General features: G+C 51.1%; 1 protein-coding gene across 8 annotated transcripts in view; it reads left to right on the forward strand.

Moving 5' to 3' along the window:
• Positions 1–194: 194 nt before the first annotated feature.
• Positions 195–12359, forward strand: part of SLC35H1 (solute carrier family 35 member H1) — a 66006-nt gene continuing 53841 nt past the window's right edge. For 2 of the 8 annotated variants that reach the window (XR_012656970.1, XR_012656971.1), the window contains exons 1-10: positions 207–620; positions 906–1056; positions 3020–3083; positions 3323–3395; positions 3616–3784; positions 4016–4099; positions 5214–5389; positions 6156–6285; positions 6490–6731; positions 10263–11336. Coding sequence is in view for 3 of the 8 variants with exons in the window: in XM_075072138.1 (XP_074928239.1) it covers positions 984–1056; positions 3020–3083; positions 3323–3395; positions 3616–3784; positions 4016–4099; positions 5214–5389; positions 5955–6285; positions 6490–6608 (1089 nt within the window). In the remaining 5 variants the exon portion in view is untranslated. Of the gene's footprint in view, positions 621–905; positions 1057–3019; positions 3084–3322; positions 3396–3615; positions 3785–4015; positions 4100–5213; positions 5390–5954; positions 6286–6489; positions 7316–10262; positions 11673–12359 lie in introns of those variants that run through there. The other 6 variants (XR_004375779.2, XM_032795569.2, XR_004375781.2 and 3 more) reach the window with 6 other exon arrangements.

Here is a 12359-nt window from a genome sequence, read left to right on the forward strand (position 1 = left end):
GAGTGGGGGTGACGTTGTACCGCCCGCGGAGGGGGGGGCGGGGGTCTGTATGGTACCGGTCTCAGAGGGGGGGGGCTGTATGTACCGCCCCTGGGAGAGCGGAGTGGGGGTGACGTTGTACCGCCCGCGGAGGGAGGGGGAGGGGCTGACGTCTCCCCGCCCAATGGCCCTGCGGACGACGAGGCCGGTTCCGTGATGCTCCGCGCGGGACACGTCAGGAGGAGGAAGCGGCTGGGGCTGGGGCTGGGGCTGAGGGGCGGCGGCGCGGCTCCGTTTCCCGCGCTGGGCCGGGGCGGGCCGTGGGGGCGGGGATGGAGTCGCAGCTGCCCGCGCCGACTGGCCTTTGCTCCCCAGGATGAGGCCTGGGCGCCCCGTCTGGCCTGTCCCGGGTGGCGCCCCTCACCGCTGTGTCGGGTGCGCTGGGCCGCGGGGCTGACCTCGTGCTGGGTGGCAGCCCTGCAGCGGCCTTTCTCGGGGCGTGGCAGCCCCCGGGCCGTGCCATGGGCAGGCGGCCGCCAGGCCTGGCCTTGCTGGGGAAGGCGGCGCTGACGCTGGGGCTGGTGCTGCTCTATTACTGCTTCTCTATCGGCATCACCTTCTACAACAAGTGGCTGATGAAGGTAACTCGGGGCTGGGCAGCGCCCGCCCCTGACCCCGCCGCGCCGTCCAGGGAGCTGGGAAGGGTGCCCAGCCGCCAAGGTGGGGATGCTGCTGGGGCACAGGTGATCAGGGTGGGGGTGCTAGAAGCTTGCTGGTGATAGGTGTATGAGGAGCAGGGGATGGCGTGAGGGCAAATGCAGGTGGGTGGCAGCAGGTGCTGGGTGACTTGGGAGGTGACAGGGTGGCTAGTAGTGCCTTGTGTGCCTTGTGACAGGATCTGTGTGTGTGTGTCTGGCTCCCTGCAGAGTTTCCATTTTCCTCTTTTCATGACCCTGCTGCACCTCCTGGTTATTTTCCTGCTCTCCGCTCTGACCAGGGCCCTGATGCATTGCTGTACCAAGAGGTCCCGTGTGGTGCTGACCTGGGCTGACTATCTCAGAAGGGTGGCTCCAACAGGTATGTACAGCCATGGACTGGAGGGCATTGCCCACAGATTAGGGAGAGAAGAGAACCCTCTACTTTTCTTTCCAACACAAAAACCATTGTTAATTTACAGATAACCTTGGTGAGGTAACTAAAATAACAAATGGTATTTCACAAGTGAGCCTCAGCTTTTGGCATAGTGCCTGGGTAGTGTGGCAGAAAAGTGTGGCTATCCATTCTGGAATGGCTTTATTTCAATTTTAAAATGTAGCTTTTTATGCTTTAACTGTGTAGATGATGACTAGTACAAACCATACAGTATCCTTTGTGTTCATCTTGACGATAAATATACTTTGGGTTTTTGATGTTACAGACTTTTGTATTGAAAAGCTGAGTCACAAAAACTGCCAGGGAATCCTAGTGGGTGTGGTAGGTTGGTAGGAGACATTTAGGGCTGTTGGCACCTGGTAAGATGTGAGAAGCAGCTAGGGATGTGGAGTAAACACCTTCACTGAATGGCTTCTGCTGTAATGACCAGGAGTTAAACAGTTCATGCAGCTGATGTTTAATTTATCACATTTAGGTTTTGGAGATAATATCTGTTGTGATTAACATGCCAGTTCACACCTATTAGAATAATTGTTTTTGGCTATCTGCAGTCAGTTTACAGTCAGGCCATGTTTTCAAGACTTTCCTTATAGCTGTAAGGGATATATTGAATTATTTCATGAAAATTGAAATGCTGGAGCATGGTTCAGTAGGAAGGAATAGATTCTGTGGCTTCAGAATGGACAGGACCCTGAATATATCCTTTAAACGTGTATCTACAGCATTAACATTAAAAAGACTTGAAGTGACCAGTTAAGACAATTTACAGCAATATTCTGCAATGCTGATAGTTTGTGTATTTCATTAACCATGATACAGAGATGTGGAAATTCATTTAATTAGCCTTATCTTTCATTTTCACTTCACTTTTGCCATCTGTAACAGACAATTAGTGTATATAGTCCAAGTTATACCTATATTTGTACTGAAGGACTTGCATGTTAATATACAAACCCTAGAGTCATAAACTATTTGTGGAAATTGTTTTTCTTGGTCACTCCCAGTCCTTTAATTTGAGTGAAGTATTTACCTAGTTATTTCAACAAGTTTTAGTCAAGAGGTTTTTTTGGGTGGGATTTTTTTTTATTGTTTTTGGTGCCATCGTGATGAACAAATTTGTAATACTCAGGCTCAGCAGCTGCAATTTTCCATATACAGAAGTAAAGGTCTATACTCTGATATATGTTCAGATTGTTCAGAACACAGCATCTTTCCTACTCAGCTGCAAAGGTTTTTGGCAACACAGCTTTGATCTTTTCTGCACTGGCTCTCCTCTGAACAGAGTCTGGTCCACAATCACTGCTGTGACTTACAGAACCCTGCAGGAAACCTGCCGTGGTTCCTTGAGACCGTCTCTCTCCTTATGTGACCACATCCTCCCTCTTTCCTGTGTTCCACAGAAGCAATAAAACTGTTGGCCTCAGAGGGAGGTTCGTGGATGGGCACACAGGACCTTCACAGGAGTCAGACCTAGATGAGAGACTATCCTGCCAAATGAAATCTGACTGAGCACTACATTGGTGCATTCAGAGCTAAACGCAGAATCCTCCCTTCACTCCAGCTTCCATGTAGTAGCCCCTCACTCTCACCCTGCTTAATTCTGAAAAGGTTTAAAAAATTGCAGACCCTCAATGCTCCTAAACACAGGGAATGGAGAGGTCATTGTTAGAATTCTTACTCTTGGGAAGCACTCAGATATTAAAGTGATGGGCGCTAATCAAAAAATAGGCTTGAGAGAAGAATACAAGGACCCATGAATGTTTTCATCAGGTTGACCTAGGAGAGACTGTCCAGGCACACTGAGTTGTCTGGGGCAGCAGGGCATGCTTGGCAACACATTCTGATCTGGTGAAAGGACATTAATGCCGGGGGGTTCTTGTTTCTTTAGCATTGTCGACTGCCTTGGACATTGGGTTGAGCAATTGGAGCTTCCTGTACATCACAGTCTCTCTGTAAGTAGCATCCCCATATCCACCCTGGGAGACATGAGTAGTGGGTTTGGTGAGTGCTCTGGCAGAGCCAGGCAGCGGATCCTGGCCTGAGCACCAGGCATTATAGGTGCGGTCTTCAGGTTCCAGACCTATGGAAATGGATATTGGTTTGGGGCTGGGTGGTCTGGCTTCCCAAGGTGTTGTGTTGGTAAGTGCCACATGATGCTGGAGAATGATTGATTGTGTTTTGACCTTTACAGCTACACAATGACAAAATCCTCTGCTATCCTCTTCATCCTGCTCTTCTCCCTGATCTTCAAACTGGAGGAGCTGGTAAGGGCTCTAGTGTTGTGAGCCCCTTGGGGAGGCAGCTGGTCAGGGCCCAAGGTGTGGGGATGAGTGTAGACGAGGGCCTGGATCCTGAGATGGAGGAGGGAGGAAGGGACCATGAGGGGAAGAAGCTGCCTAATTAATGGGTCTGGAAGAGAAGAGCAGCTTGTCCTTATGCAGTCTTGGAAGCCTCTATGGTGATGCTGTGTTTGTTCTTGCCCAGAGGATGGCGCTGGTGCTGGTGGTTCTGCTCATTGCCGGGGGGCTCTTCATGTTCACGTACGAGTCCACACAGTTCAACATGGAGGGGTTTGCGCTGGTGCTGGGTGCCTCCTTCCTTGGGGGCATTCGCTGGACTCTCACCCAGATGCTCATGCAGAAGGCCGAGCTGGGTACGTTGGGAGGCAGGGTATGGAGGGGCAGTAGCATCCCTAGAGCAAGGAGAGGGAATGAGAAGGTGGTGGCCCCTGAGGCAGGGGAGGAAATGGGGTGGGAGGCAGAAGCTGTCATTGGGACATGGGATAGGGTGTTTGCCCTAGGCACAGAACTAGTAAAGGCTTCTTGATGGGCTGCCTCTTCACCCCAATTTTGCTGACAGGTCTGCCCCAACTCTCCTCCCACAGGGCTTCAGAATCCCATTGACACCATGTTCCACCTGCAGCCTCTTATGTTCCTGGGGCTCTTCCCTCTCTTTGCTGTGTTTGAGGGTGAGTTGGCTGGTGACAGGAGGGGCTCTTTTTGGGGACTGCTGGGGGATTACTAGGCAGTTTGCTGCAATAGAGATGAACTGTATAGACAAGGGAACAACTTCCTGAATTTGCAAAGTAAGTAGGTGTTACTGTTTCAGGTTTAGCCGCATTACTGATCCCCTTCCTTGAGGGCACCCACTTTAGGTTTAGGGCTTCTCAGGTGGTGACCCATGCTGCTTTCCCAACAGATCAAGGGTTTGGGCTTGCAGTTCCTCTGCATCTCACTATGCCAGTTACCAGCCAGCCTTCACAAAACAAAATCCATTTTATTCTTAGGGCAAAAGTATTACAGAAAAAACAAAAACAAATAAACCTAACCTACATGCATTCTAAAAGCTTACCAGAGATCACGCCCCCCCAGCTCCAGCATAGGCCTGTCAAAGGTGTCAGTCTTTCACACATCTCGGTTAGGTTTGCTTTCCTGGTTGCCAGTTCACGTCAGGTTTCATATCAAGAACCAGAACCTCCTAGGGACAGTTCAGCACTTTTTGTTTGGTTTGGGCCTTCAATCTCTGGCCTCTTGTAACAAATCATCACAGCTTGATGGTACTTTCCTCAGGGGGAAGCTTCCAAACACTGGTTGTTTGCATCACCGCTGTTGGGGAATTTGTATTAGTCACCCCTTATTGGTTCCATCGTCTTCAGGAAACCCATCCACAGTAAGCCAGGAACACACAAATATAGATCACCAGGATTGATACAAAGAATTATGAATACTCTGCAGCTCATATTGAGATGGGCCAGACACTGTAATGGTCTGATGAGGTTTTCCTGTTGTAAGCATAATATACAAGAGGGTCCCCAAAGATGCTGCATGTGATTGCAATATGTGTCATGGTAGAGACCTGTGGGCCCAGGAGCCCAGGGCTAAGGCAACCCCTGTACTGCCAAAGTGTTGAGTATTGGGTCAGCACACCTCCTGGTGTGGGGGCTACAAGTGACAGCACCTCTCCTGGTATGGGTCAGAGAGATTCAGAGAATGGCACTCACTTTCCTACTGGTCAGTAGGGAAAGTGCTCCATTATTGTCTGTGTCAGTCTCTCTTTCCCTGCTCCCCTTCTCTTGATTTCAGGGTTGCCCTTATCTACGTCGGAGAAGTTGTTCCGTTTCCATGAGGCAGGGCTGTTGCTCAATGTGGTGGGGAAGCTCTCGTTAGGGGGGTTTCTTGCTTTCGGCCTGGGCTTCTCCGAGTTCCTCTTGGTTTCCAGAACCTCCAGCCTCACTCTCTCCATTGCTGGCATTTTTAAGGTATGGAGCAATGATTCCTGTGGTAGTGCAGGTTTGCCCCAACTGGACCAGCTCAGACAGCTCCAGAGCAGTGTAGCTTGTTCCAAGGTCCTAGGAAACAGGTCTCTGACACCTCATCTGCACTGCGGCTGCCCCCTCCTGCCTCCCTATGCCTGCAGTTCTAGCTGCTTCAGCTGAACTGGACTCCTGCAATGCCCCCTGCCCATCACCCATAGGGATCCTACAGCAGCCTCCATCAGTGAAGGGCAGAGGCCAAAGGCTTTCCTGCCAGAAGGTATCAGTGAGGTCCAGAGCTTGGTGGGGTTCAGGATGTGTATGAAGAGCAAAAGACTCACAGTTACTTTAGAGGGGATAAACTCTCCTGCTTTAGGGCATGGGGCTAGCCTTCATTAATGAGGTTTGGGTGACTCCCCTGGCAGAGACAGTCCCAGGCTCCCTTCTGTATGGTTTCCTGCCCCTTCCTCTGAGAGAGCCAGTGGTGGTGACATTCAGTTGGAGACTGAACACAAGGGCCTATGCTCTGATCTGGTTTGTCACTGTTTTCCTGTGTGTCCTGGCCTTGCAGGTGCGGCCCCCAGAACGCTGGTGTCCTTTTTCATCTTTCTGGGATCTGTTTTTTAAAACCCTTCCACATGGTCAGTGTTGGCACTCTGAGGAGGAAGCACAGGCAGGGTTGTTTGAGCGTGTCGTGCACAGTTCAGACACTCCTCCTCACTCCTTGGCTTCACCCATATCCTGCCCTGCCACCTGTTCTCTCTGTTTCAAGGAAATCTGCACCTTGCTGCTGGCCACTCACTTGCTGGGAGACCACCTGAACCTCCTGAACTGGGTGGGCTTTGCTGTCTGCCTATCGGGAATCTCCCTGCATGTCACTCTCAAAGCCTTCAGTTCGAAAGGTAATGTTGGTGAAGCCCCTGGTCTTTGTAGGAGCCCTTTCCAGCCTATGGCATGCCTCTCCCTGCCTGCACTACTGCGTCCATGATGAGCCCAGGCTGGGCCTGAGGCCTCTGTAGAGATGAGAGGGACTAAGGCCTCTGCTGTGTGCATTTCAGTGGGGAAACACTACCGGTTTAGTCACTAAACAGGCTGTCTGTGTCTAGGTGAAAAGGAGTCAAAGCTACACAAAGGGACCAGCTCCAGCCCTGACCTGGAACTGCTGCTGCAGCGCAGTGAGGCTGAGGAGGAGGAAGAGGAAGCTGTAACTGAACTACAGCACTAATTTGGCCCTGAGCACAATGCCCCTGCTGCATCTGATCATCAGACACAACTGAGCAGCAAACAGGTCCAATAATCTTGGGCTGCCGGCTCCTTGAGGTCGGGCACACGAGAGGAAGTAGAGCTGGTGAGGGGCCTGCTGCTCAGCACCCCCAGCCCAGATCCATGGAGCCTGTTTGGGTGCAACAGGCAGCACTACACGCTTCCCCTTAAAAGGGATTGGAAGAGAAACCCAGCTGTAGTGTGGGGGATGGGGCACAGAAATGAAGATTGTAGAGCGAGGGGAGCCCACAGGCTGCAGGTCATGGAGATGAGGGTCAGGGCTTACTATGGACTCTTCCTCCAACTTGTTCTGTTGTCGGTTCCAACGAAAGAAGGCAGAAGGGCCCCTTTGGGGCTCTTTCCCCACAGCTTTGCCGCTCAGAGCCCTTACATTCTCTGAAGTTGATGGTAATATATAAAATCTGGGACTTGCCCCTATGGGGCAGCCATTATACCCAATAACCTGATTGGTCCCAGCACAATGTGAAGAGAGGATACTCCCTACTTGTTATTGGGGACCAATCCAGGCAGGATAATCAGGGAAAGATGTGCACTGCTGGCCCCGTGGGGCTCTATGGGGCATTAAGGGCCAGGGTGTCTAGGCAGCAAATTTCTTTATTGAAAAGAGTTCTGATTTTTCATGGAAATAAAATGACTAGCCAGCTCTCGCCTCTGCATGCAGCTGAATGTGTGTGCACCTGTTACAGAAAAGCAGAGGCAACTCCCTCCCTCCATCCAAGCCGTTACCTCTATCCTGGCACCGTCCTGTGGGATGTTCATACTGCCACTTGCCCAGAGAGTCTCCCTGGCCTGGCACACAAGATGCTTTTGGCTGCAGTAGGTAGGTGTCAGTGCAGAGTGCTGAATGGCACTGGTCTTCAGCCCCCTTGTCCTCTCCAGGAAATTATTATAAAGAGAACTGCAAGGTGTCTCACCTCTGGACTGCCTCGTCCCTAGCATGCCTGAAGAGCAAGTTGTGCTCTCTGCTGACTTCCACCAGAAGGAGGTAGAAGAGGAGTGTTTCCTAGAAGTCCATGTACCAAGAAGGAGGCAAAGGTTTTAGTGTCATGGGTTCCTGCAGCAGCTTGCACACTGTAACTGCCCTTGACTTTAGGCAATAACTCCTGCTGCCAGGTTAAGGGCCCAGCTGCTCTTTCCTGGCAGCACAGGTTCGGTTATGAGTTTTGAGAATTAATATAGTGTTCCCAGAAATGGACAGCAGGTGGCACTACGACCCCATATTCCAAAGCCACGTTGCCACCCAGGCAAGAGAAGAGGGGGGTGTGTGAGTGTGAGTGTGTGTGAGAGAGAGAGAGGAAAAAAAAGTAGGGCCCTACCAAATTCATGTCCCTGAAGACCACATCACGGACCATGAAATCAGACCTCCCTATGAAATCTAGCTGTTGGAGAGAGAGAGGGGCAGAGCTTGGAGCACCCTGGCTGGGAGCGCCTACCATTCACCAGGCTCCAGCTGCTAGTCTGCTGGGCTAGGGAGGGACAGGACTTCCTTTTCCTCTGCATGGCCGCTCTTGGGGGGTTGTGAGAGATCAGACCCATCTCTGGGTACCTCCCCCAGCTGCAGGAAGCTGCATGGCTGCTGCCTTCAGAGCCCAGCTCTGAAAGCAACACAGAAATGAGAATAGTAGTCTTGTACCTCACCTACAACAGCTTTGTGACCCCGTGGCCCTCTTCAGGGTCTGGGAGTGGGGCTTTAATCTGAGCTACTCGTACCCTGATTTTCAGATAGCTCTCACCTCAGAGCAATGTTCTGACACTGCCAGTGAGGATCCGGCTACCTTGTCACTGAATTCACTTTCCTGATGGAAGTGCCAGAGCCATGAGTGAACTTTAAAGTAACTGACTTGCACCTCCCAGGGCCTGGCAGCTTTTCCATGAGAGTGTGAAACTAAAATCTCCATATGTCTGCCCTGCCCTGCTGGAGGGAAGAGCTCAGAAATCTGCCTCTCCAAGATCTGGGAGCTGCTGCCAGGAGGGTTCAACACCATCTCATTTCAGGAGGGCAGAGAGGAAGCCTCAGCTCCGAGTGTCTGTGTTGTGGTTCCCTTGCCTGGGCAGGGCAGAGTGGTGATAACTGTGGCTCTACCATCCATTCTCTAGCAGGCACTGTCTGACAGTCTCTTTCTAGATCCTATGTCTGGGAAGAGAAGCATGGAGACACCTACTGCTTCACTTTATCTGCCCCAATATTTGCTTTAGGAAGCCAGAGCCTGCGGCAAGGAATTGTCATTACGGTGAAGCAGCCTTCACCTCTATATGTCCAGTGCAGCTTTGGGCCAGGCTGGGAAGGTCGGAGGCTATGGGAGGACGCTCTGGTCCAGTTTTCTATGAGGCTCGCCAGGAGTGACAGTGGAACTGTGTCCTCTCCTTTCTTGCCCCATGAATTAGACATGCCCCTGTGGGAAGCTCAGTAATGCTTTTATTAATAATTAATTACTCCCTGTTCCTTGGCAGGGAAATGAGCCTCACTGAGGCCTCATAAATCCAGGCAGGGACCCTGCGATAAAAGGCAGGAGGAGTTCATTGCGGGGCACCTTCCGGAGCTGCCACAGCAGCTATGGCATTTAGTGAATAATGAATGTCTGTGGAAAGGATGGGTCTGACCCTGCACGCTGGCACAACCAGCATCTGGGTGCCTTCCACTTTCTGGAGCCTTTCTGAGCGCTTTTTCTGTTGCTTGCTGGGGAGGTCTTCTGTGCTCTGAGCCAGTGGATGTTTCTGAGGGGCTCGTGCATCTGCAAGGGCCCCTGTATAGCAGGAAATTCATGTTGTCTTGCTCTCTAGAAATGAGACATTGTCCCATTTTTACCTCACTGCCCCTTGCTGTTCCCTGTCAGGAACTTTGAGGGGCACAGGATTGGATCACAGTGTGGACAGGCAGCCTCTGTACAGGGCTGGGCTAGGACAGTGAACTTCATCCAGAATATAAAATAAATAGGCTGGGTAGCACGGAGCTGGGGATGTTGCCTGGTACTAGCAGCTCTCAGCACTGTAGTCGAGACCTGGCAGAGGGGATGTAGGTCAGGAGAAAAGACTAGTGCCTCTGCCCCATCTCTAAGGAAGGGCTTGTAGGGACACTTGTCGATCTTTAGATAATAGCAACCACTGGCTTTGGTGGTGCACCGCAGAGTCGCAGTTGGCAGGGCCGCCTGGGGGGGAGGCAAGTGGGGCAATTTGCCCCGGGCCCTGCAAGCCCTGGCTGAGAATCCCTTCCCTGGCTAGAGGCACCTTTTTAATTTTTACTCATCCGGCTGTGGTCCGGGTCTTCGGCAGCGGGCCCTTCACTTGCTCCAGGTCTTTGGCAGCACTTCAGCAGCAGGTCCTTCAGTGCTGCTGAAAACATGGAGCAAGTGAAGGACCCACTGCCGCTGAAGACTCGGAGCGCCGCCCGGTGAGTGGAAGTGCTGCAGTGGGTGGCGCCTTTTTTTATGTCTGCTCCCCTGCTTTGCCCCAGGCCTCTTGAATCCTCTGGGCGGCCCTGGCAGTTGGTGTCATTTTGAGGGGTAAAACTAATGTTTACAACAAACCAAGCTGAAGTGAGTGTAATGTAGGTGAAAGGTGCTGGCCTGGAGCCCTAGATACTGAGTTCTCTGTGCAGGGGCAGAGTAGGACAAGCGGCCTCCTTGTGGTCCTCTTCCAAGAGTCAAAGGGGAGTGTGCTCTCCAGTCAGCCCATTGCATGTGAGCGCTGTAGCACATGGAGGATGTTCCTCCCAGACTACCAACTGCATGTCTGTTCCCAGTGGGCCCTGCTTGCTGCTAGCATCGTGACTGGATCCTGGTCTGCTGTGTCTCTCTTCCTAAGCAAAGTAACATGACAAACCAAAAAACTCTGATTTGGATTCAAGTCCTGTTTCTCATTTTCCCCAAGACCCAGAAGGGAGGGGCTGTGCCTGGGCCCATAAAGCATATGTCAGTCCCAGCACTGTAATGAGAGTTCTGTTTGACCTGGGTGAAGCCTAAAAAGTCAAATAATCAGACTGTTCATAAGTGCTTGGTTTCCCCAGCCAAGCCTTTGGTGGGTCATAGAGGCACATCTCAGAGCCGAGCCCCCAGCCATGTCGTCTCAGAGCTGAGGCCCTAGCCATGCTACGGAACAACGTCGTCTCAGAGCCGAGCCCCAAACGTGCTATGGAACTGCGTCATCTCAGAGCTGAGCCCCAAGCCATGTCGTCTCAGAGCCAAGCCCTCAGCCATGCTATGGAACCACATCATCTGAGAGTTGAGCCCCAGCCATGTCACCTCTGAGCTGAGCCCCCGACATGCTATGGAACCACATCATCTCAGAGGCGAGCCCCCAGCCATGCTATGGAACCATGTCGTCTCAGAGCCAAGCTCCTGACATCTTACAGAATCACATCTTCTGATAGCCGAGCCTTCGACGTGCTACTGAATCACATCTTCTCAGAGCCGAGCCCTCGACGTGCTATGGAATCACATCTTCTCAGAGCTGAGCCCCCAACCATGTCATCTCAGAGCCAAGCCCCTGACATGCTACGGAATCACATCTCAGAGCCAAGCCCCCAGCGTGCTACAGAACCACGTCATCTGAGAGTTGAGCCCCAGCCATGTTGTCTCAGAGCCGAGCCCATGGGAATGCCACTGGAGCCACATCATCTCAGAGCCTCACCTCGCCTGTGCTACCAGAGCCACGTCATCTTGGGGATCATAAGGTGAGGGAACCACATGGGCCCAATACTAACTGTGAACAAATTGCCAGGCCTTATTACATGCACGTGGCTATGCTGGTGTGGGTTGAGGGCTTCAGAAAACAACACAGTGAGCACCGTGAGGGCTCACAAACTATTAAAGGGATACAACCCCAATTCTGTACATTGTACCTTTGCCCACCCTGCTATTTTGTTTTGCCTTTGCTGTGCTGTATGTGACCAGGAATGATGAGTTTCTTGGGGCAAGGACTGGGAGTTGTTTACAGGATTTCTGTTGCATTCAGAAATCATGAGTCAGGCCGAAAAAGATCCTTGGATTGGTTTTAAAAAATTAGATTTTTTTTAAAAATAGTAAATTTTGGGTGTTTCTTTGCCTTTGGGGGCTCTGAGCCTTTGGGGGCTCTGAGCCTTCAGGCTCCTGTGGAGAATGGACTCTAGATTCTCTTCACCATGAGAAAGGCCAGTGATTTGCTTTAAAAAATAAAAAACTGCTGAAATTCTTTGTATTCACCTGACTCCAGGCGCTGGAGCTTTGATAAGAACATTATCACAAAACTTGCAGTAAAATCTCATGTTGGTCGTACTATTTTTCTCTGCACAATGAAGTGTGAAGGATGGGGAGCTGTTCTTTATTAATTTATGAATACTGCACGTGGCTATTGGGATAGGTACTGTATAACTATTGTGGGTTAGTTGATGTTTACCATATGCATTTGTTGGTTTAGTATAACAGCAGGCAGTTGGGAAATAAGCAGGAAAGCCTGACAATGGGTCTAGATAAATCACTGGCTGGCCGAGGTTAAGAGTCAATGTCTGAGCCATTACCTAGGAAGATTCATAGATTCATAGACTCTAGGACTGGAAGGGACCTTGAGAGGTCATCAAGTCCAGTCTCTTGCCCTCATGGCAGGACCAAATATTGTCTAGACCATCCCTGATAGACATTTATCTAACCTACTCTTAAATATCTCCAGAGATGGAGATTCCACAACCTCCCTAGGCAATTTATTCCAGTGTTTAACTACC

This window comes from Chelonoidis abingdonii, chromosome 14 (assembly GCF_003597395.2).
Source record: "Chelonoidis abingdonii isolate Lonesome George chromosome 14, CheloAbing_2.0, whole genome shotgun sequence".
NCBI lineage: Eukaryota > Metazoa > Chordata > Testudines > Testudinidae > Chelonoidis > Chelonoidis abingdonii.